The sequence below is a fragment of the Phocoena phocoena genome, chromosome 1 (assembly GCF_963924675.1).
Source record: "Phocoena phocoena chromosome 1, mPhoPho1.1, whole genome shotgun sequence".
Lineage (NCBI taxonomy): Eukaryota > Metazoa > Chordata > Mammalia > Artiodactyla > Phocoenidae > Phocoena > Phocoena phocoena.
In genome coordinates this window covers 36,045,566-36,073,191 of record NC_089219.1, presented here as the reverse complement: position 1 = coordinate 36,073,191, position 27,626 = coordinate 36,045,566, and the positions used below count along the sequence as shown (strand labels likewise).

General features: G+C 57.1%; 1 protein-coding gene across 3 annotated transcripts in view; it reads left to right on the top strand.

Annotated features, from left to right (window-relative positions):
• Window positions 1–3,515: 3,515 nt before the first annotated feature.
• SLC6A9 (solute carrier family 6 member 9) overlaps window positions 3,516–27,626 on the top strand; it is a 32,430-nt gene continuing 8,319 nt past the window's right edge. The window contains exons 1-5 of one of the 3 annotated variants that reach the window (XM_065877512.1): window positions 3,516–3,815; window positions 9,390–9,505; window positions 22,293–22,449; window positions 23,033–23,164; window positions 23,567–23,837. In XM_065877512.1, the coding sequence (XP_065733584.1) occupies window positions 9,476–9,505; window positions 22,293–22,449; window positions 23,033–23,164; window positions 23,567–23,837 (590 nt within the window). In that variant the 5' untranslated portion in view covers window positions 3,516–3,815; window positions 9,390–9,475. Of the gene's footprint in view, window positions 3,816–9,389; window positions 9,506–15,763; window positions 15,922–22,292; window positions 22,450–23,032; window positions 23,165–23,566; window positions 23,838–27,626 lie in introns of those variants that run through there. The other 2 variants (XM_065877501.1, XM_065877522.1) reach the window with 2 other exon arrangements.

The window sequence follows — 27,626 nt, the reverse complement described above, 5'->3', positions numbered from 1 at the left end:
CAGTTCCCAGCACAGTGTAGATGTACATTCATACGTGGTGAGTAAGTGGACATGCAATTACACAGGTCATGTGACCAGGGTGGGGAGGGACTGGAGGAAAAGCCGCCAGCCTCCATCCCTCCTCAGGACAGGATGGGATCATCAAGCTGCTTCCAGCACCACCCCAGGCCCCAGCTTCCATGATGGCCACTCCTAAGGCAATGTCAGTCACTGAAGGGACCTGGGTCATCAGGTCCACTGCTCCCTCCCCTCCAGATTCCTTTCCAGTGAATTGGGACACTGGCACTTTGAGCGTTGGACGTTAGGAACATCAATGGTCTAGACGTTAGGTGCCCTGGGCATTAGGGGGCTCCGGGTGCTGGGAACTCTGGGTTTGGGGTTCTCTGCAGTGTTGGGAGCTCTGGCACCCTTGGCATTGGGAATTCTGGATTCAGGGAGGTCTAAGGCATTTAGGAATCTGGACATCGAATGCTCTGGACATCAGGGCTGTACCCCAGACAGGCCAAAGTCAATGTCTCCAGTCTGTATGCCTAACTTTACCTGCAGCTGCTGAGGTCCGGCCTGGAACCTCGCTCTGATTCCCGTAATGGGCTCATGCTGTCCCCCACTGGACCAGGGCCAGAGAAGGCACAACAGGATGGCCTGAAGGGCACGTGAAGCCCCAGAGACAGCTCTTGGATCTGGAACCAACCTAGCTTGTCCCTTGCGTTGGGACAGGGCAGGGAAGGTGCCAGGCACTGACCACTAGGCTCCAAGTTCAAGGGAGGAAGAATCTGAGAGCAGAGCCCAGGTGGGCTTCTGCAGCTCCTGAGGCTGGGGCTCCAAGCCTGGTCAGGCCAGGCTGTAACTCAAAGCAATGTCCACCTCCCCCCAACTTCTCAGCAGGGTCCCTCAGCACCCCTCCACCCAGGTGGCCAGCGCTGCCAGCTCTTACAGTGCCTTCTAGAAGTGGCCCACGTCTGCCCTTATCCCTAATCCCACCAGACATACACCTAAGCACACTCCCTGTGGCTCAACAGAGGCCTTGCTCCTGCAGGCTGATGATGACAAGTGACACCAGTCAGCACCAGGGGATCTGACGCTGGGCCCAGCACTCCCAGGAAATTGCACTGCAACTAGAGTCTCCTGAGACACGCCTTAGCCCGCAGTGGGTGGGGCCCGGCTGCTGCCTGTCCTCTTACTGCCCTGCCCCAGGAAGAAGCAAGCCAGCGAGATGTCTGACCCCATCAGTCCTTCTCTCTGTCCTCTGGCCTGAGCCCCCTACTCTCCTCACAGTGGCCCAGGCTGGTCATGCCCTTCCCAACCTGTGGGCCAGTGGCCCAGGGCGGGGAGCTCACAGGAGGGGATGAAGGCCATCCCAGCTCTGACCTGGACTAGGTCCAAACCTGCCTCCCTTGGGGCCTCATTCTGGTTGGAAAAAAACAGCCGCTTCAGTCCCTGACTCGTGCAGACGGTTTTTCAAACCAGAATCTTTCTCACAAGCTTTTCCTCAGGACTCAACTCACTGTGTAGCTGCCTGAAGCCCTTTCTAGATCAAGATGTGTAAAATACACACATCTATAAATCTCTCTAATGTATGCAAATATGATTTGTGTTATGTCATCTGTCTAGCAAAACCCATGTGAGCAATATCTCCAACTTTCCCAAACACCCCCAGGGAAAATCTTTCCCCCACCCCATGGGCTAAAGTGTGAGGCTGCCTCCCTGCCCCAGATTAATCCCAAACGCTCTTTCTCCCTGATAGAGCCTCAGAGGGCTGAACCCTGAGCACCCCTCCCCCTTTTCTCCTCCACCCCACCCCACCCCACCACCAGCCCCAGGTTCTGAGAGCCTCCCCAGGGTCTGGCTGCATCTTGAGCCTCCCCCGCTTCATATGGAGTCCTTAGGGTGAGGTGGCCAGGTCGATCCCAGAAGCTTCACTGACCCTCAGTGCCCTCTTCTCAGGGCCCCTTGACCCCCAGTCTGCTGCTTCAAGGGGAAAGGAGGCCACTGTTCCACCCTCCCACCCTTCCTTGTCCCCACTCCACTCCACGGGGGATCTTCCAACAGCCTCCATCCTGCCTTCCCTGTGTGGTGGCCCTTTTTGACAAGCCCCAGGGGGAGGGTGGGAGGGAGAGACCAGCCACAGACTTTATGTCCCAGCAGGACAGGTGAGGGGGTGGGGCCTGGATCACAGGAGCCCAGCCCCCAGAGTTGCACACACAAACACACACCACTACACAGAGCTACTGCAGTGCACACAGTCACTCACAGACACAGACCCACCTACTCAAATCCACAGGGGCAGGGGGGCACAGGAGCGATGGGCTGCTCAGGAAGAGGCCACACATACACATAAGACACCTGTAATTTGTTCACAGGAGAATATAAGTCACAAACATGCTGTACCTGCTAGGTGTGGGGACAGAGTAAAAATGAAAATAATCTTGCTGACAAGAATAATGTCTCCAGATCTTCCCAGATCTATCTGATCAAGTCTCTACTGTGAATGGGTTATAAGTTCCGAGTTGGTAGGGCCCTGGAGAAGCCTGGTGGAATGGACTGTGTGTGGCCTGAGAGCACTCCTTGGCAGGAAGTATCTGTGCCTGATACCTGCTATCTTGTTCAGTGCCTCTGATTGTAAATTAATAAAGTGGAATCTCACTTGTCAATTGATCTTGTGTGAGTTTGGCATATGTGAATCAGCTTCTTGGAGGCTGACTATCCCCAGGGAACAAATAAAACTGGTTTCCTGGCCAGACAACAGTGAGGACAGACTCAGGGTGCCGAGAAGAGACTGGTCCCCTTCCTGAGCAGATGCTGGGGGCAACAACTGTTCCCCGACAGCCAGTACTAACCGGCCCTTCTCCTTGAAAGCTGGTGGCTCTCAAGGTAAGCAATTGTGGGAGCCCCTTTCCGACAACTGCCAAGACTTGCTGCTCGGGGGCAGCCTGGAGCAATGTGTTTTGTCTGTTTTGCAAGAAGGAAACTGAGGCTCAGCAAAGCTCTCTTTGGCAAAGTCTCCATTAGCTGGAATTGGAACCCAGGTATGTCTCCCCAGGGAGAGAAGAGGGGGCCCAGGTTGGTGACTGCAGCACTTGTAACACAATGGCCAATGTAGGGTTGACCAAACCAGTGGTCAAAGGAGGGTCCATGGAGAAAGGATCCCCTGCCCTCCAGTTCCAAGGAGTAGGACCCAGGCCTTACCCAGCTGTGCCCACAGTCCCTAGCGGCACCGCTCAAAGGGAATGGAATTTGCTCTGACTTCTCTCTAGGGGGAACGCAGGCGCAGAAGGCCGGGGGCCTGGCAGGCTAACTCCAGCTCCAGCCCCCCAAGTGCCCCAGGCTTTCTGGCTTCATTCCCGAAGGGGACATCTGCTTCCTCCAAGGGCCCCAGCTGAAGGGCAGCAAGGCAGGGGCGGAGAAGGGGGCTCCTTTGCGGAGCCCACTCCCAGGGGTTCGTGGGGATCAATCATCTGAAAGCAGGAGCAACTTGTAATTTTATTCCCTGGGAGGAGGAGCCTGAGAAGTCGTCCGGGGGTGGGGATGAGATGGGGGGGGCGCGGGGAGGCCAGGGGAGCTGTTCAGAGAGGGGAGGGACTTGGCTAGATCTCCCAAGCCTTCTCCACTCTCCAAACTTTCACCAAACTCTTGGCCCCCGCCTCTCTGAAACCAAAACACAACAAGCTCAGGAGGAGCGGCTAGCGGCGCGGCGGGGCGGGCGGACTCGCGGCGGCACTGAGCCTCAGGAGGCTGATGCAACTTTCCCTTTAAGAAAGCCACCTGGGCGCACCGCGGTGCGGACCCGGCAAGCCTGGGCCGGGGGCTGCAGCATGGTAAGGAGCCTGGGGGAAGGGGGCGCTGCGGCCCGCGCCTCTGTCTGTCCCGCCGTCGGTCTGCGTGTTTGGTGGCTACGCGGGGCTGAGCCCCAGGACCAGCGGGCGGGCGAGCGTGTGTGTGTGTGTGTGTGTGTGTGTGTGTGTGTGTGTGTGAGTGAGATCGCGCATGCATGCGGGCATCTGGGGGTAAGAGTGTGGGTGCACGTACAGGGATGTCTGTCTCGTCGGAAAGGTCGGGGTAGGTGCGCGCGTCTGGGTGTCACCGCTGTCACCAAGGAGCTGAAGCGGGAGGGAACGGCGGCGCGGGGCGGGGGGCGCTCCTGGAGGAGGGGGAGCTGCGTGCTGACGCCGGTTCTGTCCGGGGCTGCGGGAGCGGGGATGTGCCGGCAGCGCCGGAACCAGAGCTTCTGTCTGAGGCGCCAGTGGGTCTGCGCGCCTGAGGCCTGCGGGCGCCCGGAACCGGTGGGCCGGGTGTCTGCGCCCCTCATGCGGGCTCCCGCTCTTCATCTCCCTGGCCGGCCAAGCTGCCTATCTGGCCCCTCCAGCCGGCCTGCCTCACTATCTACCCGCCCACTCGGCGGCCGGTTGAGGGTTCCCGCGCGCCAGCAGGTCCCGAGAAGCCGCGCCGGGGAGTCTCGGTGCCCTCGGGCTGTTGTCCTCGGCTCCCGGCCACGGCTTTGGGAAGGGGCTACGGCCGCGTTGTCCTTTGGGGGTTGTAACCCGCGCCCTCCCCAGCCCAACCTTCATTCCCGGTGCGCGTAGGGCGGGCCCAGGCGGCCGCAGGTGAGGGCAGGGGCCTAGCAGCCCGGGGCGCCCACTCCCAGCCGGCGCCCCGCACCCCGCAGCCACGGCCCGCGGGAGCAGGTGGCGGGGCCGGGGCCGGGCGGGAGGGGGCTTTCCCGGAGGGCCGGGAGGGGCCTGAGCCGGCTCGGGGGCGGGGCAAGGGGGCGGGGACCTGGGCGCCCGGGTACTTTTCCACGGCAGGGACCGGGGGCGGGGCTGCTGCCTCCACACCAGCTGAGAGGCCCACACGTGGCGGCTGATGTAACGCCCGCCCCCGACACCTCGCACCCCGATTAAGGCGGACGCGCCCCGCTTCGAGGAATCTGGGCGCTCCAGGCGGTGCTACAGCTCCGAGAGCGACCTCGCCTCTTCCTGCCATTCCAGGGCTGCTTCTTGGCCTGCCGGCTGTTTCTTAAAGGAACCGCGCCCCCTTTCGGGCCTGTACTCCGTAGGCCACGCCCCCTCGCTGGTCACTCTTAAAGGAGCCGCGTCCCCAGCTCTCTGACAGCTCCCTCACAAAGCCTAGGTCTGTTTCTTTGCCGAAACAAGCCTGATGCTGCGGCCGCTAGAAGATAAAGGCTGGGGAGCGAGGAGTGGAGAAGGAGAGAAGGACCTGAGAGGTTAAAGAACCCCAAAGTGAGGGAGCGTCAGAAGATTGGAGGATAGTGGGTGAGGGGACTGGTTCTAGGAAGGGACTAAACAGCGACACTGAGCATGCCCAAATGTTTCCAAGGACCGCAGAGAAAACGCCCCCTTACTCGGCCTACACTGCGACTGAGGCTCAGTGCCCAGCTCTGGGGACACAGAAGAATCACACCTCTGCCCTGGATGATCTCTCCAGCTGGTGGGGAAGGCAGATTGGGACACAAGTAACCATGCCGCAACGGCTACGTGTGAGGAGCATATTAATCAGATGTACACAGCGTACTTTGGGGGTAACCGGGAGTAGCATTTAAAGATTGACTGTAAATGGGAGGAGAAAGGAAGGCTTCTTGACGATAATGGCATTGGGACAGGTTTTGAAGACGGGTGGGGTATATACAGATAGATATGGGGACAAGGGTGCTCAAGGAAGAGGGAACTGCCTAAGCAAAGGCATGAAGACAAGAACCCTCTGGGGATGCTGAATAGTCCCACGTGGCCGCAGGTGGCCGCAAGTGGCTGCAGGTAGCCGACCTTGAATCTAGGCAGATCTAGGGCCCTCCCCTACTCTCACAGCCCCTCCACTCCCTCCGTCACAGTGAATGGAGATTATGTTTCCTCCTCTATCTCTCTCCTAAACTGTGAGGTCCTTGAAGGCCAGGAAAGAACCTGTCACCTTTCCATCCCCAGCGAGGACTCCAGGGCTTGGCCCAGATGGACCCTTAAAATTGATTGACCTGACAGTCCTGTTTGGAGGAGAGGAAGACTGAGCAATGAGACAGTAAAGGTGGGATGGGTCCTGTGACTACCCTCTCCCCATCTTCCCTTGGGTGGCTGACAGGCAACTCGAACCCAGCTCATCCTCTCCCCACTCCAAACCTGCAGCATCCCCAGCATTCCTGTCTCTGGGACTAGCACAGGCTTCTTCCTATTATACCAACAGAAACCAGAGACCCCTCCTTATCCCTCGCCCCCTAAGTCCAATTCATCACCAAGTCTCCCACCAAAGTTACGTTCTTTATTTTTCTCAAATCTCTGTACCTCTCCCCACCGCAGCATCACCTTCCTGAACCAGGTCCCCTCATCCCTGGCCTGGCCTGTTCCTAACTGATTTCCTCTCTTCCCCTCTTCCCTCCCTCCAGTCCTTTCTCCACGCTAATCTAGGGTGATGTTTTCAAAATGCACCTTCCACCAATTGCTCCTCCTGGCAGTTACAACTCTCCTTTAAAGACTTCAATAGCTGCCATTGCCTTCAGGATAAAGACCAAAACCGAGGCCCCAAACACCCCGAACCTGCTTATCTCTCCACCTCTGTCTCTGGCCACTTTCTCCCTCACTCTCTGAGCCTCAGCCTCACAGTCTTTGCACATAGTATCTCCCTTCCTCTTCTCTGCTCACTGTTGCCGAATCATCCCCCTCTGACTCTTAAACATCACTTCCTCAGGAAAGTCCTCTGTAACTCTCAGACAAGACCAGGCCTCCCTGGTGTAGATTTTCGTAAAGAAGATCTTTCACTTTCGCACCCTTTATTGTAGGCTTTAATTATACACATTTGAGTCACCAGTTTCATTCATTTCCCCACCAGCCTGCAAGCTGCAGGAGGGCAGAGACTGAAGAGTTCTTGGTGCCCAGCACAGCTCTGGCCCAGAGCAAGCCCGAAATAAATACTTGCGGAGTAAATGAATTGAATTGTGGCCAGCCTTAAATGCCTGCTGAACAATTTAGGCCATATCCTGTTGGCTGTGGAAAACTGTTGCAGGGAATCAGGGCTTTAGGACTTTGGGAAGATTAATGGATTGGAGGGGAGGAAAAAGTGGAGGACTTGTAGAGTCAAAAATTAAGCACAAACTTCAGAATGTACAAAGGAAGTATGATTAGCCCCGTCTTCCAGAGTGAGAAAACTGAGGCTCAGAAAGGTATGAAGTCACATACCTAGTGAGTGGCAGAGCCAGTTCCTCCTTCCAGGTCCCAGAGTCCAAGCTTTTTATCACAAGCTAACCTGACTCTGACCCACGTGGCACAGATGGAGAGCTTGTCAATAGTGACCCATATATGGGTTAGGGGCAGGCCTGGTGCCTGGGTAATGTGGATGCCCAGCCCCTAGAAGAGGGCCTGGCCTATTGTAGGCATTCAGGTGGTACTTTTTGAATGGATGGATGGGGCCGTTTAACAGAAATGGCAGAAGCGGGAGAAGCAGCAAAGCTTTACACCCAACTCATTGTCCTGGAAGCAGCCCCCAAGCAACCTTTTCTCCACTAATCTGTCAGCACCCTGACCACAAGGGCTGTATTTGCAGTGCTTAGGGATAACACCCTGGAACTTAGGTTCCAGGATGGAGTGTCCTCAGTTTACTCACCTGACCAGAGGGCATAATGCCCAACCAGTGAGGTGGCTCTTAATAATGCCATCTGCTGTCATTACTATCAATCAGCATTGTCATTATTATCTGTTAGCTGAAGAGGGACAGCTTTGAGGACAGCAAATCTAGAGTGTACAGCTTGGAGGGAGGGGTGTGGTAAGTGAAGACAAGGGTATGATCTTCTAAGGGAGCACACCCCCTGTTCTGACTGCCCCCAGAAGACCAAAGCCACAAGCAGGGACCTCTTTAGGGAACAGTGAGAGGCAGGAAGGCCGCCTCGGTGACTAACCAAAGGGAAATGGTCGCAAGTCACATCCCTACTTGGCTCCACCCTGGGGGGAAGGTTATGCAGGACACCTGGTGGCCAGGACAAATGCCTAAGGTAGCCAAGGGCTGATTTGCATAGGCAAAGAAGAGCTTCTTCCTCCTCTTTTCTAGCCTTCCAAAGGCTTCCTGGGCCTGTGGGTGGGAGGTGGCCCTTGAATGTGGCTGTAGGCGGGGCAGAGTGGCACAAAACAGCCTTTGGAGTAGAGAGACTCCTTGAGAGGACCCAGAGAAGGCCCCAGTCCTTCCTAGGACCAGGCCCTATGGAGCATGAATGTCCTTGTGCATCTGACCCCGGGTTTTCCTCCCATAAGAGAATTCTTTGAGGCTCCCTGAAGGTTGATTCCACTCCTATGACCTGTCAAAAACTCCCCGCTCTTCCGTCTGCGTCCATCCAGCATTGAACCTGCAGACACCAGCAGCTGCATGGCCGCCCCTCCCGTCTGTCTGCCCCTCCCGCTCACCAGCCCCACCTCGCCTCTCAGAGGTTTCCTACGAGATCTCTCCGGCTGACCGGGCCCCTCATTCCAAGGCCTCAGCCTTACCCATTTCCCTTCAACTCAATTCCACCAACACTCCCTACAAGCTGAGCACCGGGCCAGGTGCTGGGCACAGGGGGGTAGATGAAACACATCCAACCCCTCAGGGAACTGGCCAACCAACCCATGGTTGACAGACGTAAGCAAATGAGTTGATAGGGCCACTGGTAGAAGTCTGCACAAAACACAAAAGAGGAGACAGTTTGTTCACTCTGGGGTGGAGTGGGGGCAGTGTCAGGAAAAGCTACAGAGGAGAGGTGACACTTAAGCAGACTCCTAAAGGATTTGTAGAATTTCACCTGGTGAACAGTAGGGAAGGTGTTCGGCAGGGGCCAGCCTGAGCACGGGCATGGCAGCGTTGTGCCTACGCGTGCTGTGTTTGGCGTGCCTAGAGCTTCTGGTCCAAGTTAGTGGCATAACAACGAGCCCACTGCCTGGAGCCCAAGCTGAGTGGCACCAGGATAGGGAAGGACCATCCTGGACGCCTGGCTGGGGCGAGGTTGGGGAGCATGTGCTGAGCCAAGTTGACTCCCCGTCAGGGGAAAGGTTGAAGCCATTCACACAGATGATGAAGGTATTGGACCCTGTCCCAGTTCTGTGTTCATTTTTTATCTTTTATAGAATTGGGCATCTGGAGAGTCAAAAATAGACCTTTGCCCATTGGGACAGGAAGTCTAGAGACCAAGGGATCCAGGGGAAGGTTTGGGAGAAGAGTGAGGTAGGAACTGGATTGAGGGTCATCCAGAAATGAGCAGGACAGGAAATGGTCTGGCAGGGGTTGGGCCAGGGCGGGAGGGAAGAGGGGGCCTGCCAGCTGGTGGTCTGGGCCCTGCACTACCTGTTCTGAAGAGCCCTGAGGGCCACACATGTCCTGCCCTGCCTTCCTGGGCCAAATCCTCAGTGCATTCTCTGCTCTCTCCACAGCTCGTGAGGCCTGTGTTCTGAAAGGTGCTAGAAACAGAGCCTGTGAGTGTGGTCCGAGACTCCAGAGCCCCTAACCCACCGCCACTATGGTAGGAAAAGGTGCCAAAGCGATGCTGGTGAGTACAGGGACCAGACTGCAGGGAGGAGGGGGTCATGAACACCATCCCCACTGGGGCCTGCTGTCAGCTGCTGGCCCTGACAGGAGGGCCTAGGAGGCTCCGTGGGGCCCCGAGTCTGGCACTGCCAGGGCTCCTGAGTGCTAGGGCTGTCCCAGGCCCAGGTGGGCAGCCCCTCACCCAGCAGGTTAGATGCTGCCATGGCTAGGAGGCACGAGGCACACTTCCCACCCTCATCACAAGATACCCTGGAGAGAAGGCTGCAGTCAGTCCTGCTGGGAGGGCTGTCCTGTGGCTGACACCCAGGCACCCCCAACGCTGTGCTCTGCCTGCCGTGGGGAGCATTCAGCATGTGCTGATCAAGGGGTCCTCAGAGCCTGTCTGATTTTTTTCTTCTTCCACTCTGAAAAGTAACGTAGAGCGTTTCATTTTGGTTTTGTTTGTTTGGTTTTTTGCGGTACGTGGGCCTCTCACTGTTGCTGCCTCTCCCGTTGCGGAGCACAGGCTCCGATCGCGCAGGCCCAGCGGCTATGGCTCACAGGCCCAGCCGCTCCGCGGCATGTGGGACCTTCCCGGACCGGGGCACGAACCCGCGTCCCCTGCATCGGCAGGCGGACTCTCAACCACTGTGCCACCAGGGAAGCCCAGAGCGTTTCATTTTGAATCCTCTCCTGAGGCCTCCTCAGAAAACCTCCCTCTCCCCCTTCCCCAAGCCACAGCTCTTCACTGCTCACTGCCTCAGAGCACAGGAGAGGTGGTGAGAAGCAGTGGGCAAGGGCCGGCTCACTGATGGATGGAACAGGCCAGCACTGGAATCAGGAACCAGGAAGCTACCCCAAGGGCAGTGGTTGTATTCCTTCACTTGGGATCTTGCCTCAGGAGCCAGTGACACTGAGCAGCTGTCAGGGGAGGAAGCCAGTGATTGAGCACGGCCCCTCCCGTGGCTCCTCCCTTCTCCACATGGATTCTCCTGTTGCTGTTCACATTCAGTGAAAGACTGATTGGCCCAGGATCTCTGCCGAGCCCTCCCAAAACAAGCCCTGTCCCTCACCAGGGATTTGATTTCTGGGACTCGAAGTACTTGGTCCAAAGGGATGGCCTGGGGGAGGGAGATGGACAGTCATGCTCCAGGCTCAGGACCCTCTATCCTCTATCCCGTTCTGAACTTCCAGCATCCAGCCCCTCAGACCTGCTCTGGTCTGGCCCACTCCTGACTGGAACATGTCCGAATGCACTAAGCTTCTCAAAGTATTCCTCAGCCAACCTGAACTCTGAGTGCTCAGATGTGGGCAGAGCTGGAGGTCTCCTGACCTGAATACTTGCTAGGGGGTGGATGCTGTGATAGAATCAAAAATGGCCTCACGCTTCCCGGAAGTGTTGGAATTGCCGTGGGCCTGTTACAGGAAGTGGCTCTGCCCCTCCCTACATGGAGATTCTGTGTCCCATGAAACTTAAGAAACCCTCCGAGTACTCTGCACTACTCAGTACTGGCTGCTCTACTTTCTCTGGAGTGACCCTCAGAGGACCGGGGCAGGGAGGCAGGAGAGATGTGGAACCCACGTGGGCAGCATAGGGAGCATGAATCACAAGGTCCCAGAATCCCTGCCGGAGCTGAGTTTCCCGGACCCTGGGCTCTGCCGGCCAGCAGGCCAGCCCGTCTGTGGAAGGGAATGTTGCCTTGGGACGCCTGTTCCCAGCACCAGGATGTGCCTAAAGATAGCTGGGGCTCGATTTCCTCCGTGCCCTCTGACCTTTGACTTCTGCCCGCCGCTGCTGAGTCTGAGGCTCCATAGCATGTCCCCTGGGCACCGCCAGTGGTTGCTCGAGATTCTATTCCTGCTTCTTTCTCAGTTCTGCTTATGACCTTGGGCTCCGCTATTCTCGGGACCCAGTTTGGAACCAGTTCCGCCTCCATTCAGTGCTTGTCTCTAGGATACAGCCTCTGAGGAGCGCCATCTCTCCTAGCTAACCTAGGCAGCTGCGCCTGGACTTTATTAGGTGCCTGTGGTCCCCTAAGGGCAGGTGACTGAGGATGCGCCTCTGGATGCCATGGTGGGGCAGAACAGAGTGTCTTGAGGGCCATGCATGTAAGCCAGTGGCACTTGGACTGTCCCAGGTCTGTGGTTTCTGTTACCGTTTGTGCCCTGGTAGGCTGGGAGTAGGCAGCTGGCCCCTGCCATGGGGTCCTCACTTCCATCCGCCTTTGCCCCAGGTTTGGGTATGAGGACAGGTGTCCCCTGGGTCTCTTCAGTGTCCACCCTATGTCATCCTTGGACCTTCTGCTGGGCTCTTCATGTGGCAGGTGCCCCGTGGAGGGTGAGCCACTTCCCAGCACGTGCCCAGACCCACATGTCTGCCGCACGTGTCCCTCCCCCACGTGTCCCTCCCCCCTCTCCCAGCCCAGATGGTCTCTGCCAGGCCAGCTCAGCTGCCTCCCTCACGCCTCAGCAGCTCCTAGGACAGGGCCGTGCAGGAACCCAGCTGGCCGGGGTGCCTCCAAGCCTGGGAGCAGCTGGGATGCTTGGGGGCACTGGGGGTGGGGGGTGGCGGTGGTCCTTTCGTGGAGACCTAGTGCCTCTATACACATGTGGGGCCGGGCTGCCTGGGGCTCGGAGGACAGAGAGCTGGAGGAGAGGAGCCCAGGACAGGAGAGCCCTACTGGGTCAGCTTTAACCCCACAGCTGCACACCAAGTCCACAAGCTGGCCAACTCAGTCCCCTCCCCTGTGTCCGCTCCCCACTCATACAGCATCTTGGGCAGAAAGGCCTTGGTGAGCCTCACTGGCCTCTCCCAACATCTTTTTTTTTTTTTTTTTTTGCGGTACGCGGGCCTCTCACCGTTGCAGCCCCTCCCGTCACGGAGCACAGGCTCCGGACACGCAGGCCCAGCGGCCACGGCTCACGGGCCCAGCCGCTCCGCGGCACGCGGGATGCCCCCCGGACCGGGGCACGAACCCGCGTCCCCTGCATCGGCAGGCGGACTCTCAACCACTGCGCCACCAGGGAAGCCCCAACACCTTTGAGCTCACTGGTTGCTTCTGCCCCTGGAAGCCTCACGATGAATAAGAGCAGTGTCACCCGGGCTAGAGCCCTGGGTGCCAGAACATCTGAATCGTCCTAGAAGGCTTTTTTTTTTTTTTAATTTATTTTATTTGTTTGTTTGTTTGTTTGTTATTTTGGCTGTGTTGGGTCTTTGTTGCTGCACGCAGGCTTTCTCTAGTTGCAGTGAGTGGAGGCAGGCTTCTCACTGCAGTGGCTTCCCTTGTTGTGGAGCACGGACTCTAGGCGTGCGAGCTTCAGTAGTTGTGGCACACGGGCTCAGCAGTTGTGGCTCGTGGGCTCTAGGGCAGAGCTCAGTAGTTGTGGCGCACAGGCTTAGTTGCTCCGCAGCATGTGGGATCTTCCCGGACCAGGGCTTGAACCCGTGTCCCCTGCATTGGCAGGCGGATTCTTAACCACTGCGCCACCGGGGAAGACCCCCTAAAAGGCTTTGAAAGCACCACAGGCCACCTGGGGCTGCCCCACCCCGACCCATTCTGTTATGCTTTGACAAGAGGGTTTGGATACTTCTTGTCTGCAGCAGCCATCACAGGGCCTTGTGAACAGTGGGTGCTCACCCAGCCCAAGTCCTGGCATGTAGCAGGTGCTCAACTAGTATGGGCTTGACGCACATTGGGATCTGAGCAAGCACAGGCTTGACACCCACCTGGCCCTCCCTTGGTAGAGGGCCTGTCACTTACCAGCCACTCACCTAGCATGAGTCCCAGCATGTAACAAGTGCTCAGCTAGTACAGACATGGCAAACATTGGGCACTCACTTAACACAGTGCAAGGGGCACAGTGGGTGCTCACCCTGCTCAGGGCTGGACATATACTGGGTCCTCACATGGCACAGAATTTGGCATGCATGGGGCACTCGTGTAGTGCAGGACCCAGCACACCACAAGGGCTCCCTGTGGGGTAGACACACAGTGGGTGCTCTCTTAACACAGAGCCTGGCACACAGTGGGAGCTCTCCCAGCATTGGATTTGGCACACACTGTGTGCCTTCCTAGCACGGGCTTGACACACAGTAGGTCTTCTCCTACCTCAGGCACCGACACACAGTGGGCACTCTCCTTCTATAAGGCCTAGCACAGAGAAGGTGCTCTCCTAGCCAGGACAGCCTGAGCAATGACTTAGATAATCGACTAGATGATCCTAAATACACAACTACCCCCTCCCCGGTGAAATGGACAATATCTGGATCCAGAGGAAAAGGCCCAACCTCCCCAGGCTTCTTCTCCGGACCTAGGACCTGCCCTCCGTTCCCCTCGGTCTCCCTCCCCTCCCCGGCCTCCCTGGAGGCCACCTACTCGGTCCTGCGGCCTCCCCTCCCCTCACATGGCTTCCCTGCAGCCCCTCCGCCACCAGCACTTTCCAGTCCTGGCTCAGTAGGACCTTCCCTCGGAGTCACAGGGTACAACAAAGCCCCTAGACTCCTTGGCCCTCTGGAGGCATGCCCACTCTTATTAAGAAAAGTCAGAGGCGGGGTTGGGGGAGTCGGCCTCCCTGAGTGGGGCTGGAGCAGCTGGATCCCGCTAATGAGGCCTCATTACTGCCAGGACCCAGCTGGGCCGCTGCCGCCTCCTGTCCCCATGGCCAGAGCCAGAGAAAGCTGTCCAGCCAGGGCTGCCTGTTCTGGGCACCCAGCCCAGGCCAGGGCAGCCAAAGCCCAGAGCCCACCCTGGATGGAAGTGAGCAGTTGGGCATCATGGGTGACTGGGCCTTCCTGGAGCCAGTGGCCCAGCCAGGGCCTTGGCCCTCAGTTTGGGCTCACAGGAAGTCCGCGGAGCGTGTCTGGGGACCCGGCTGCGTGAGGCTGGCCCGGGGAACAGCTCAGTCAGTGGAGTCTGAGGCCATTCTTAGGAGACTTGCTTGAGCCGAGGTCAGTCCCCATCTTCCTCCCCAAAATGGGCATAACAACATACCTACCTCAAGGGGCTGTCGGAAGGATTAAATGAGTTAATATATATATAAAGTGTTTAGGACAGTGTCTGGCTCATAGTAAGCACTTAATATGTATTATCTGTCACTATTATTAATAATCCTAATAGCTTCAAAGATGGATGGATATTATCCCCATCTTAGAGATGAAAAAACTAAGACCAGACATGTTAAGTGACTTGCCTAAGGAGATATATATAGTGAGAACTGCCAGAGCTGGGGTTTGAACCCAGGCTTGTCTGACTCTAAAGCCTTTGCCCTTAAAAAAAAAATGTCATCCTGCCATGTTCCCACTGGGGTCACCTCACTTACCAAACTCACAAGGAAGCTCTCCTTTACATCAGAATTCATACATGCTTCCATTTGACCGATGTTTACTAAGATCCTACCACGTACCAGACCCTTTGCCAACCTATCAGTTTCCAAAAAGAGCTATGCCTTCCCAGCACCAGAACACTCGTGCCCACCTTCCTGGCCATGGGTTTGTGGTGTCTCAGCATCCACTGGAGACTGACCAGTGAGTGTGGCCTCAGAGAGGAGGGATTGGATGGGTCTGAGTGACATTCCACCCCAGCCATGGTGACACCTGCTAGACTGTGCCCAGCCCACTCGGTACACACTCCCAGAGGGAATACCTCAGGTTCTGGGTGATGCAGTACTAATCCTCGAAGGTCCTTATTCTGCAGCCACCCTCTTGGCTAATGCCATCTTTCTTCAGACAGGTGACAGCACCGTTCACTAAGCCAGAGCTTTTTTACATGGTCAGTCATATTCTCTAATGAGGACACTCCATTGTCTTGGCTGGTTGGGAGTCCCCAACCCCTGGGAGGACTGCTTCAGGACCCATCACCCCCCAGCCCACAGCATTCTAAGAAGTCTGAGATGCTCTGATAGTGCCCTGTGGGTTGCGCCCCCTTCCCCCTTCTCCTTCACCATCTCTAGTGCCCAGTGGTACCCAACCACCTTACCAGGAGCCCACCAAGTGCCAGGCCTATGCGCTCAGAAGCATCTGGGCCCCAGACCTCATTCTGGAATGGGACTGAGCTGCCCTCTCTCTCTCTTCCACGCCTGCTCTGCCTCACCCTGTGGCTGTGAGTGTGTGTGTATGTGTTTTGTTCCAATAACTTGCTGGGAACAAGGGAGAAACACAACAAACCCTGCGCTTCACTCTAACTGTGGAGCATCCGCGCTGGGCTGCATGGGGACTGGCTGGAGGGGGAGGGCCGGGGAGGGGGTAGGCAGAGCTTCAGGAGGAGATGAGGTGAAAGTAATTGATGCTGCCCAGCCAGCAGTGGAGGAGGCAGGGGATGCGTCAGTGTCGCCCGGAGCCGGCAGAGGTGTGAATGAGAGGGGACACGCACACGCCCGCCAAGTGCTCACCCTGGGATGGCCGCGGCTCAGGGACCTGTGGCCCCCTCCTCCCCAGAACAGGTCAGTCACCTTCCAGGAGGTCGAGCCCCCTCTCTGGTGCCAGGAAGACTGGGAGGCAGGGCTGGGGGTGGGGAGAGGGACTGAGTGGTCTGTGCCAGGGAGGGGCAGGCACAGCCAGCCAGAGAGACAGACAGCAGCAAAAGTGACCCAGAAAGTTACAACTGTGCAAAGGAGCGGGAAGAGTTAGCTATGCGGAGGCGGCACAGGGGAGGAGAGTGGGGCTACTAGGGCTCCCCCAGCCCAGGGACCTGCTGAGAATCTGCTCTGTGTATCAAAGCTGCATTGTCCTAGCTCCCGGGGAGACGGGCCGGAGGTGCCCAGGAATTGTACTAATCAATACAGCCCCATTGTCTGTGCCACTCCTATGGGGAGAGTGGTGAGGGGGCAGGGGGACTTGTTACATGGACTCAGTGGTGAGCGTGGGGGAACGGGATGGGGCAACAGTCTCGGCTGCGAGGAGGGAGACCCCACGCGGTGTTCACCAGTGTCTAGGACAAGTGCCCGGAGGGCATCCTGACTTGACCTTCGGAAGGCAAGAGAAGGAATGTCCTCTGGGGAGATGTGGGCTGCATTCGGGAGAAACATTATGCAGGGCTGCCCTCCACCTTCAGGACTGCCAGGGTCAGAAGCCAAAGCCACTTTCCAGAATGCGAGCCCGCTGCCAACCGAGCGGGGCAGAGACTGCTCACGGCTGCCACAGTGCAGGGCATGACTGCTGGGCTTCAGGGCAGAAGCAGAGCCCACCCAATGGCCCTATCACTTCTCCCAGGGCCCGGAGTGGAGCCTGGCATGCCTGGGGTGCATCTTCTGTCTGCTGTCCACAATACCGGCAGATCACTCTCTGCCAATCAGGGCTCTGGGACGAAACAGCCCGGGCATGTCCTTGCCTCTCTCACCTCCTGTGTGAGGGCCTGATCTCCGGACAGGTGCTCGGAGGTTTTCCTTGAAGCGAGAGGCACTAATAGTCCCTGCGTACTGCTCGGGTCTGGGGTAGATTTTCCCACGGTCCCGCTGCTCCAGCCCGGGCCCTTGACTCTTTCCCGTGTCTGGATGAGCGAAGCCAGATGAAAGATGGAGGGCTCTGTCACTGCGGCGCAGATGTTGCCTGAGGGCCAACCTGGCTCCTGGATTGATTGGACTGACAGGAGAGAAGTTGGGGAAACAAGAACCAAGGGGTGTGAGGGGGTCACAGGGTCTCCTGAGGCAGCCACAGTTTACTGTCCTGGCTGTTCTGCCTGAATTCCCCACTGGGACTCAGAGAGAGTTGCCAGTGATCTGGATTTGGCGCAAGGTCAGTCTGGGATGTAGGGTCTTGCCCGTTCTCCTCCACAAAGTTTGTCTTGGATGGGGCTTCATCCCTTGAGCAAACCCTGGGGCTGCAGAGTCCTGGACAAGAAGCCTGCTGCATCCTAGTGGGGCCTGCCCTGCCCGGGCTGCTGCAGGATTCCTCAGTGTCCACCAAGAGCAGAGCTCACAATTCACAGAAATATCCCGTGGACACCGCTCTCGGAGGGCAGGAGTCGGGAGCCAGAGCACAACCGTCGCCCAGGGTAGAATCCTGGGCTGTCTCTGGGTCTGAGCATGAAGAAGGAAGGGCCACCCCTGCGGTGGTGCTGGTGGCCGCCACTGGGAGCGGGCTCTGCAGCATTGTTTCTTTACACGTTGCTGTAGTTTCCAATTTTTTTTTAATGATAAGCTTATAATGCTTTTATAATCAGAAAGAAAGCAGTAACACCTTCTTTTTTTTAAGTTGTTGTTTAGAAAGCCAGTGGGGACTAATGGAAAATACAGGAGAGAGTCAGAAATAGCAAATTCCAGGCAGGGCAGAGCTACAGAATATTAGGAGATCCACTGAGGTTGTCTATCCCCTGATTTTACAGGTAAAGACGCTGAATGCTCAGAGTGGAAGTGGCTTGCCCAGGGCTGCTGAGGGAGCAGGTTTAGAATGCTAGGCTTCTAACCCCCAGCGCAGGGTCCCGCCCTGCCAAGCCCAAGGTATAGAGGGAGATCTGGATTCTGCCCTCAGAGCTGAACTCCCTTAATTCCAGGAGTTCATCCGGACCAGTGAATAAGTAGAGGGCAGAGGGCTATGGAAAGGACTTATGTAAGTGACTGCTCGGTGTGGCTCACCCCTCTAGGCAGGAACAGGGGTGGGAAGTTGTGAACCCAAGACAGGTCAACGACTGCTTCTAAGGGTAAGGGGCATGGAGGGTTTTATACGTGTATGTCTGTGCATGGCAGGCGTCATGGAGGATGATCAGCCAGCCCACCCACACAACCATGGAAGGCACACCCAGTAGCCTGCATCCTGCCGGGCCTGGGGAAGCTCGGGCACAGGGCGGGGCAGGGCATTCCCTGCCCTGGAGATCACTCACAGGGCGAGTCAGAGGTGAGGTGGGGGAGCCCCTCCAGGGAGCCCAAGGAGGAGGGGAGCAGCCCAGAGGGGCACCAGGCCACTATGGTTTAATTCACCACCCAGGTGTGAGCGACTGACTGAGGGAGGTTGGGAGAGCAGCAAAGGGCTGACAGGGGGAGGTGGGTGATGGGCAGGACCAGCCTGGAGCCCGGCCAGTGGGCGGGGCCGAGCTGGGTTAGGCAGACAGGCCACCAGTCTGGGCAGACCAGGAGCACAAAGAAATTCTTTCGTGGGCACCTCAGAGCCAACAACCTCTGCAGGGACAGTTAATATCAGTGACACGCCGTCCACCTAGCAGATCAAGAAAATGGAAGGCTTAGAATGGGGACAATTATGCAAGGAGAAAAGAAGTCGTGCAGCATTGAAAAAGGCTCACCAGCCTTGGGCGTCGCTGCCAGGGAAGGAAGTGGAGGGGCGTCCCCAGAGGAGGGCTGGGGGAGGAAGGGAACTAGAGCCCCTAGGACCCCTCCCCCCTACAGAGGGACCCTTCCCTCCAGTGTACTTGGAGGAAGGTTGGCTTCTTCTGTCCTTGCTGAGCGCTATGCCCTCACCAGCCAGGCTGCCTGCACATAGCCTGCGCTGGAATTGAGCTATTTGTAGTGAGGTGGATGGACCTAGAGTCTGCCATACAGAGTGAAGTAAGTCAGAAAGAGAAAGACAAATACCGTATGCTAACACATATATATGGAGTTTAAGGAAAAAAATGTCATGAAGAACCTAGGGGTAAGACAGGAATAAAGCCACAGACCTACTAGAGAATGGACTTGAGGATATGGGGAGAGGGAATGGTAAGCTGTGACAAAGCGAGAGAGTGACATGGACATATATACACTACCAAACGTAAGGTAGATAGCTAGTGGGAAGCAGCCGCATAGCACAGGGAGATCAGCTAGGTGGTTTCTGACCACCTAGAGGGGTGGGATAGGGAGGGTGGGAGGGAGGGAGACGCAAGAGGGAAGAGATATGGGAACATATGTATAACTGATTCACTTTGCTATAAAGCAGAAACTAACACACCATTGTAAAGCAATTATACCCCAATAAAGATGTTAAAAAAAAAAAAAGTCAGAGGCCTAGCTGCGGACCAGGCTCCCGGGCAGCATCCCATCCACCGTCCCTGAATGGGGCACCGCGGGGCTGGGCAGCAGGTGGTGCTGCTTCTGCCGCGAGCTCCTCGTACCACTTGCAGGGCATCATTTCAGCTCCTTCTGCACAGCAGACCCCTAGTGTTGCCTGTTACTTCCCGCCACAGCCCAATCCCCAGTTCCAAGCCCCTGTCCCCCAGGCTCTGGCCTCCCCAGGTCACAGCCGGTAGGGCCGAACTGGTTAGCACAAGGCTTAGCGGTGTGCTGCTCTTGAAAGGAGTGACCACTGGCTCTTGAGGGCTCAGTCAAGCTACCGCCTATGGCACTTGGCTGGGGGCATCATCACCCTCCCTGCCCCCTCCATGCCAGGGCAGGAGCAGACCTCAGAGGTCCAAGCCTGGTCCCGCTGCGCTTGGTCAGGGGGCTGGGGCCAGGAGAGAGGCCTTGAACTTCAGGCCTTGGGGACCTCGGTCTCTGCAAGAGGCTTTGCCCTTGCCCAGCCCATGAGGCTATCCTGGACCCTCAGTTGTCTCTTTTACAGCTGTAACCACTGCTTCGTGACCCCACCCATGTACTCCACAGCTGCCACAATCCCCCATTGTGCCCCTAAGTAAACAAGCCTTGGACAGAATAAAACTGTTATTGTAGGATCAACATATAGGAGCCCTATTTGGCTGGGATTTGTTTGGGAATGGATAAACTACCCCAAGCAGGCCTCACACCCTCTGAAAATATCCTCCCCTGACCCTGAGGTATTTCTAGGCCTGTCCCAAAAAAAGGCCCTAGGAGGTGGTGACAGGCTTAGGCAGGATTCTGTAAGGACCTGTCACACTGGGACTGGGAGCCGCCCACTCCCAGAGACAAGGTGGCCTTCAAGCCCCTTCATCAGGGAGGCCTTCTGCGACCGCACCCAGCCCCCAGCCCCACCCCTTGTCATCCTTCCATGCTCTTGTGACTTGAGAAATTCCCCTTTGTGGGCACATTGAAGTTGCATATAAAAATTATGTGTTTATCTCATTGATGGCTTACTTCCTCCTGGACTTCTAGCTCTGAGTGGGTAGGGGTGTGTTTTGTTCACTGCTGAATTCCCTGAGCCTGGTGCAGGGCCTGGCACATAGTAGGAGCTCGTAAACCTCCGTGGCTGCATGAATGAAAGTACACAGGCTCTGCCGGTTGGCTCTGCGTGCTCCTTGAAGGAAGCACCACGGTTTCTGGTACTGTGCCCCCAAACCTTCTGGGATGGTATAAGGCTCGGTGTCTTCTCCGGGCAATGATTAATTGGGTGTGCAGGACAAGGGTGTCTGTGCTGTAGTGCCCACGTGGTGTGCAAGCCTAGAGCACCCCCCCCAGATGTACCCATTGTGGGAGCAAGGGATGCACGGCTGGGGGGCCACCACCAGGTGCCGGGGCCTCCTGTGCCTGCCTTCCTAAATGGGCCTTTCTGGAGGGCGCAGGCCTGGGGAGGCCACTCCTCCCCTCTGCATCTGTTGGTCAGTGTCAGGGTCCGACAGCGTGTCAAAGCACCAGGCCCGTTTGTTTACTGGCCAGCGTGCCTATTGTCCTTGAATATGTCTCTTTCAAGCTGAGGGTCAGCGTCACTGCAGTGCCGTCCCTCAGAGGCCATGCGGCTGGGTCTCTGATCCTGGGTGTCCTCCAGGGACACCTGGCCATTTCTCTCAGGAGAACAGCCCATCTCTGGGAGACTGTCTCCATCACTCAAGGACTCTCTGGGCTTCTCTGTTGGTGACTCTCGGGGTCCCTGTCTCTTAATGAGACACCTCTGACCCCTCAGGCTCTGGCTCAGGGTGGCTTGGTTTCCAGCTCACCTGGTAGGGGGTGGAAAGGCCAGGGCATGGGGGAGGGGTACACTCACTTATAAAGGAACTTACTGGGTTAGTTCCAACTGTGGGGTTAGGGTCCTCAGTGGGGCTTCAGGCCACCCAGTCCAGCCTCGCAGCTCCCCCAGGCCAGCCCAGCATCCTTCCCTTGGGGCAAACTCCCTCATCAGCCCCTCCTGACCAGCCCGTCTTCTGCAGCCCACCTCTTCTCAGCTCAGAGACCCTTTTCTAGAGTCACTCCCTCTGTTTCCCCTAGCAGAGTCTGTCCTCCAAGTCTGGCGTGGTGCCTACAACTCTGGTCTCCTCCCCCCAACTCATGGCCAGCATCCCCCAGCCCAGGTCAGCTTCCCCAGGGCCCCCGCCCCTGTCATGGGCAATATACGTGGCTCCCTTGGCCCTCCCATCCTGAGCCCCAGAATGCCCTCCCCAGGTCTGGCCCAGCTCAGTTGCTTCCCCCTTCCCCCACCCTACAGCCCTGCCCACCGTGTGCCCCCCGGAAAAAGCCTTCAGCTGGGGGAGGGGTCCGGGTCCCCTCCCCCACAGCCGCCTGCCGTGGGCAGCGTGCTCAGCCTGGCGATGTGGTGGCCGCGGCTGGGGGGGCTGTCTGGACACAGGCCCCTTTGTGCCCAGCCCAGCCTGGCTGCTTGGTATGTGGCTCAGCTGCTCCCAGATCCTCACCCAAAGGGGAGAGGGGAGGCTTGGGAGGGGCTGGCGCTGGGGGGCCCTCAACTCGAGCTCCCTCTCAGTGTCCCACCTCTCAGATGTCGGTAGCAGCTGCTCAGGTGGGCTGGTGCCCCTGGCACAGTGTGCTGGGGGGCTGGTGAGGGAGGCCGGCTTAGCACCCTCCGGTGGCCGCTGCTCCCTCTCCCGTCCTCTGCCAGGCCTGCCTGCAGCGGCTGCCAGCAGAGGGGAAGCCCAGGGTGGGGTGGGGGCCTGGAGGGTCCATGGTGTCCCCACTGGGGGAGGCCCAAAGGGTCAGGCACCACGCGTGCAAATGCCTTGCTGATGGTAGCTTCTCTCCTGTCCCCGCAGAATGGTGCTGTGCCCAGTGAGGCCACCAAGAAGGACCAGAACCTCAAACGAGGCAACTGGGGCAACCAGATCGAGTTTGTACTGACGAGCGTGGGCTATGCCGTGGGCCTGGGCAATGTCTGGCGCTTCCCGTACCTCTGCTATCGCAACGGGGGAGGTAGCCAGCGGGCACAGGGCAGGGTCCACCCACGTGGATAGAGCCCACCCCCCGGGGCCCAGCCGCCCCCTCCGTGGCACACACTCCAGACAGGCTGGCCTCTGGCCCTGATGTCCTTTGCCCCCATCCCTGGCTTAGGTACCCTTTACCTAAGGCGCAGCACCCCCGACCCTGGCAGCCTGCTCCCTCGAGGGGAGGAGAGGTAGAGAAAAGCAACCCAACCTCCCAAGGCTCCCTGTTTTATACTGCCTGTGTTTCAGCAGCCCCGCACCCAAATGATTCAGGGATATTTGAGGATCTCATTGACTAATGTGTGTGAAATTGCTTGGTTAAGCCATCAAATCCCACCCAAACATGGCGGCTCTGGGCCCTGGGTTTGACTCAGAGCAGACTTCCTGGGAGCCTCTGTCAGGTTCAAAGACAGGTGGTGAGCAGTGTGCCTCAGACTTAGGCTCCGGCCCAGTGCGTGGCACACCCTCCTGGGGGCCCAGCCAGTTGCAAAGGTTTTGCTGTCAGTTCTGAGCAGGAAGAGGGTGGGATTTCCCCAAAGCCGTCCTGAGCCAGCCCTCTCCCCGCCCACCAGGCGCCTTCATGTTCCCCTACTTCATCATGCTCACCTTCTGTGGGATCCCACTGTTCTTCATGGAGCTCTCCTTCGGCCAGTTTGCAAGTCAGGGCTGCCTGGGGGTGTGGAGGATCAGCCCCATGTTCAAAGGTGAGGCCTGGGTGGGGTGCGCCCGCGCGCGCACACACACACATACACACACACACACACACACACACACACACACACACACACGGGCCTCTGGGGACCATGCTGACTCACCCATCTGTATAAACACTGCCAACCCCTATGGGACACTGGTGTTAACCTGAGGCCCACATCAATGGCCAAGGCCATGGACACATGCTGGGATCCATGTTTACTTGGCCTCCACGCTCTCTTCCTACCACATTCATACACAAAGGCCCTTCGCCCCCCAGCTTGCCCCTGCCAAGGCCTTGAGCTGCCTCTTTTGTGGCACTCCATGAAAGCCTGCCTCTCACGCCCTTCAGAATTAGCCTTGCCTCCTTCAGCTAGACGTGTGAGGCTGCTCCTGCCGCTCTCCTCCCCCAGGTGTGGGCTACGGCATGATGGTGGTGTCCACATACATCGGCATCTACTACAACGTGGTCATCTGCATCGCCTTCTACTACTTCTTCTCGTCCATGACGCCCGTGCTGCCCTGGGCCTACTGCAGTAACCCCTGGAACACGCCCGACTGCGCCGGCGTGCTGGATGCCTCCAACATCACCAATGGCTCCCGGCCTCCCCCCCTGCCTGGCAACCTCTCCCACGCGCTCAACCACACCCTCCAGAGGACCAGCCCCAGCGAGGAGTACTGGAGGTGAGGCCCCCAAGGGACCTGGGGTTCTGGGGGGGGGACCCCTGGCGCCAACACTCAGCCCTCGCCTTGGCCATCAGGCAACCGTCTGCAGCCTCGGGAGGGTACCAGGAATGGAGGGGGCCAGAGGTGCGGGAAGAGGTACAAGGAGTTCACAGCCTGGTTCAGGAGGGGCTGACGCTCACACAGTGGCAGCGAGGGAGAGAGGGCTCCAGCAGTCAGACAAGTCTGCAGAGGAGAGTCAGGGAAAAGGGGGGTGGCTTCCTGGAGAGAACAGCACGAGTGGAGGCCCTGGGTCCCAGCTGAGCAGGGGCTGGTCCTGAGCCTGAGGGGAACCTGTTGTGATGAGAGTGACAGGTGTGTGGGGAGCTCACGGGCCGTGAGGTAGCCTAGGAGGGAGCACCAGCCCTCTTGGAGAACTCACAAGAATGAATCACAGACCTAATGCTGCGGAACAGAAGAAGCTGTGAAAGTTTCCTGAGCCCAGGGCTGTCCTCATCAGGCTGTGCTTAGGAAAGATAGCCTGGCACCACTGTGCTCCGTGGTGACAGAGAACGGAGTCACGGGGCTGGCTGAAGGGAAAGCTGCTGCTGGAGATGTTTGGAAGATCTTGTCCCAGCTCGGTGGGTGTGATGGCACAGCAGGACATCCTGGAGGAAATTCCCCATGTCCTGTTGGGGAACTCATGGGAAGAGGGCTTGGTGGACTGGTGGGTAGGCGTCGTTCATTCATTCCGCAAACATTTATGGCGTCCACCCTGCCGGGCCTTGTGTGCCCATGGGGTATGAATGGCCCTGAGCCCCTGCCCTCAGAAGTTCACAGTCCAGGGTGGGAGATGGGTAGTTACCTCTCTTAGGGGCACGTGCCTCAGTGCAGGTATGTTCAGGGATGTGGTCGGTACAGGAGGAGCTGATCAAGAAGGCTTCCCAGAGGAGGGACGGAGACATAGGAGGGATTGGGAGAGACGTGAGCAGGTGAGCCGAGGCCAGGAGGCGGCAAACTGGAGCTGGGGTCGGGGGCAGGTGAGACACTGAGTATTGGGACAGAAGAGGCCAGAGACATCGTAAGGTGTAGAGCTTTTCATGCCAGGCTGAGGGTTGGAGGATTTCTCCACAATGTGATGGAGAGCCGTGGGTGAGTGGCCGAGGCCTCAGTGATGCTTGAAGTCCTAGCAGGTCAATATCCTCGAAGCCCAAGCCCAGTGCTCAAACCCTGAGGGCCCAGCTCCCCTGTGCCAGCCTCTGTGCTGGGCTATAGACATTCAAAGATGGTTAAGATGTGGTTACTGCCCTTGGGGCTCGTGGTGGAGACAGCAGAGCTGTTGCCTCCCAGTAAGGGGCGGGAAAATTTACCTCTGGGCAGCCTCAATCATTCAGTCATAGGACAGGTCATTTCCTGAGCTCCTAGTAGGTACCAGGCACAGCACTCAGAGTGGGGACAGAGCAGGGAGTAAGAAACAGACTCTGCCCATTTAGGTATTCTGCTATATTTGAGGCATGGTGTGGACTGGGCAGCTTGATCTAGACTGGGGGTGAACCTTCTGGAAGTTCCCAGAAGCACAGTGCTCCGCCCATACGCTGGAGATGCTCCAGAAGCTCTCACCCCAGGGGCCGTCTGCCAGGGATTCCCCGACGGGTGGGTCCACTGCAGGGCAAAGCTCACAAGATTTTATCCAGTGCAATTAGAGGGGGATTTCCCTCAACGAAAACTAGCCATGGGTCAGGAGGTCCACAGGGTGGCCAGCTCAACTCTACTCCTCAGCCGGGGCTGGAGCCGGGCATCCCTAAGGAGCTGCTTGTCCCAGGCAGTACTCCTTCCTTGAAGGATGGCTCCCTGCCGCCCCCTCCTGGAGAGCCTGGGGAAATGACCCTTGAGAGGGCTGCCCCAGATGGCATCAGCAAGGAGGTGAGGTGAGCAAGCACCCCCATTTCTCGGGCAGCTACTATGTGCCAAGCATATTCTCTTACATGATATTATCCCTGTTTTTCAGATTCAGAGACTTATGCTCAGAGGTTAACGAACTAGGCAGCAATGCTGTGTCAGGATACACATGCCTCTCTGTGCCTGGTGCCTAGTGTGAATTAGGCCAATGATACTCTACAGGCATTCTTGGTCCACACTCTCCAGCGCCCCTCCGGAAAGCTGCACGATATCTCATTTGAGCCCCACAGCAACGCTGTTAGGTAGTGGGTGCAGGTTTTATAAAATATTCCCATTTTACAGGTGAACAAACAAGTCAAAAGAAAGATTAAGTGACTCCTCTAAAGCAAGAGAAGCTCCCAGGGCAGATTTCTGAGCCCACGTCTGCCTCTTGCTCACTGTTGGGCCCACAGTCTTCCCCTCCTTCACCACCCCTTCACAACCTTGTCTTACAGTCCTCTGTGTGCTGGTCTAACGCCTGCTAGGCAGGCCCTAAGCTCAGGACATGCCCTCTCATCTCCCCAGCAGACACCTGACACCCAGTGGGACTTGGATCCCAGCACCCATCTCCTGGTGTCTTCATGGCAGCCCCGGAGCCACACAGACCTCACTCAAATCCTGGCTCTGCCACTTACCAGCTGCGTGGACTTGGGAGGTCACCAAAACTCTCTAAGTCTCAGCTGTTCATCCGTTAAGCGGGCGTTGTTACGACATCATTCTTGTTGTTATAAAGATGCGACATAAATCACTAGGAACAGTGATGGGTGCTCAGTAAGCACAGTGATAGCCACTGCTGGAGATGCAGTGAAATAGATTAGGGTGTCCTGTTCCCAAGGCATTTACCATCTGGTTGAGGAAATTTAAAAATAATGCAGAATAATTCCAGAGATGTTATGCGAGAGCCAACTTGTAAATATGTGGGGTTCCAAAAGTTTTAAGGTTAGCTGTTTGATCTCAAAAGCACATAGTCCAAAACCAAAACAAAACACTAAATATGGTACTATAAAAAGGTAGGTAGAGTTCATTATTTAGTTCCCAGGCTAGCCTTCTAAACTCTTTAAGCCCTCGTATTATATGCTGGACTCTTGCAATAAAAGATAATATAAAGCGCTACCAGCTTAACAGGTGTAATTAGCAAAGTTTTTAAAAAGTCTTTTGAACAAAAAATGGTTTCTTTACTTTGAACGCTGTTGCTTAAAGTAAAGCGACTCTCGGCTGTAGCAGTAGGACCCGATGGCTATTCTGGAAGGCAGAGCCTCCCAACACAATGCGCCCTAAATAGTGTGCCAGTCCAGTGGCGCTTGGGCAGCCCAGAGTCCCCAGCCCTGCTGCCTTACTTTGAGTGACCTTGTCGATTTGCCCTTACGGGCCCAAAATATTTTTTCTGCATGCCGCGAAGGGAAAAGGATTGGAAAGCACAGCTGCAGGGGTCCAGGAGCCTCTCCTTGGGGGGAACCTCTCCATCCCTTTGTCTTTAGTTCCCCCGTGGACTAAGAGCCTGGAAAGGTTCCAGCCCAGGGCGTGGCCCGTTGAATGAACCAGCGCTACGGCGGGAGTTGGACAGGAGAGGGGCGTGTTGGACACCGCCCTCTGCAGGTCACAATGTGTACGGCGGCCTGGGGGAAGATTTGAGGCAGAGGAGGGAGGACAAGGTGCTTGCAAGTCTTAACAGCCAGGCAGGCTGACCAAGCAAACACCAAGTCCCAGGCCTGGCAACATTGTCCCATGAGGGGCCGGAGTGACAACCCCTCGCAAGGTATTAAACATGTTGTCATGAGGTTTGAGAACTGATTTGGAAAAAAAAAAGTAAAAATAGCTAAGACTAGAGGACAGCCTATGAGCTGCGCTGAGAGACCCTTGCTGGAAGAAGGG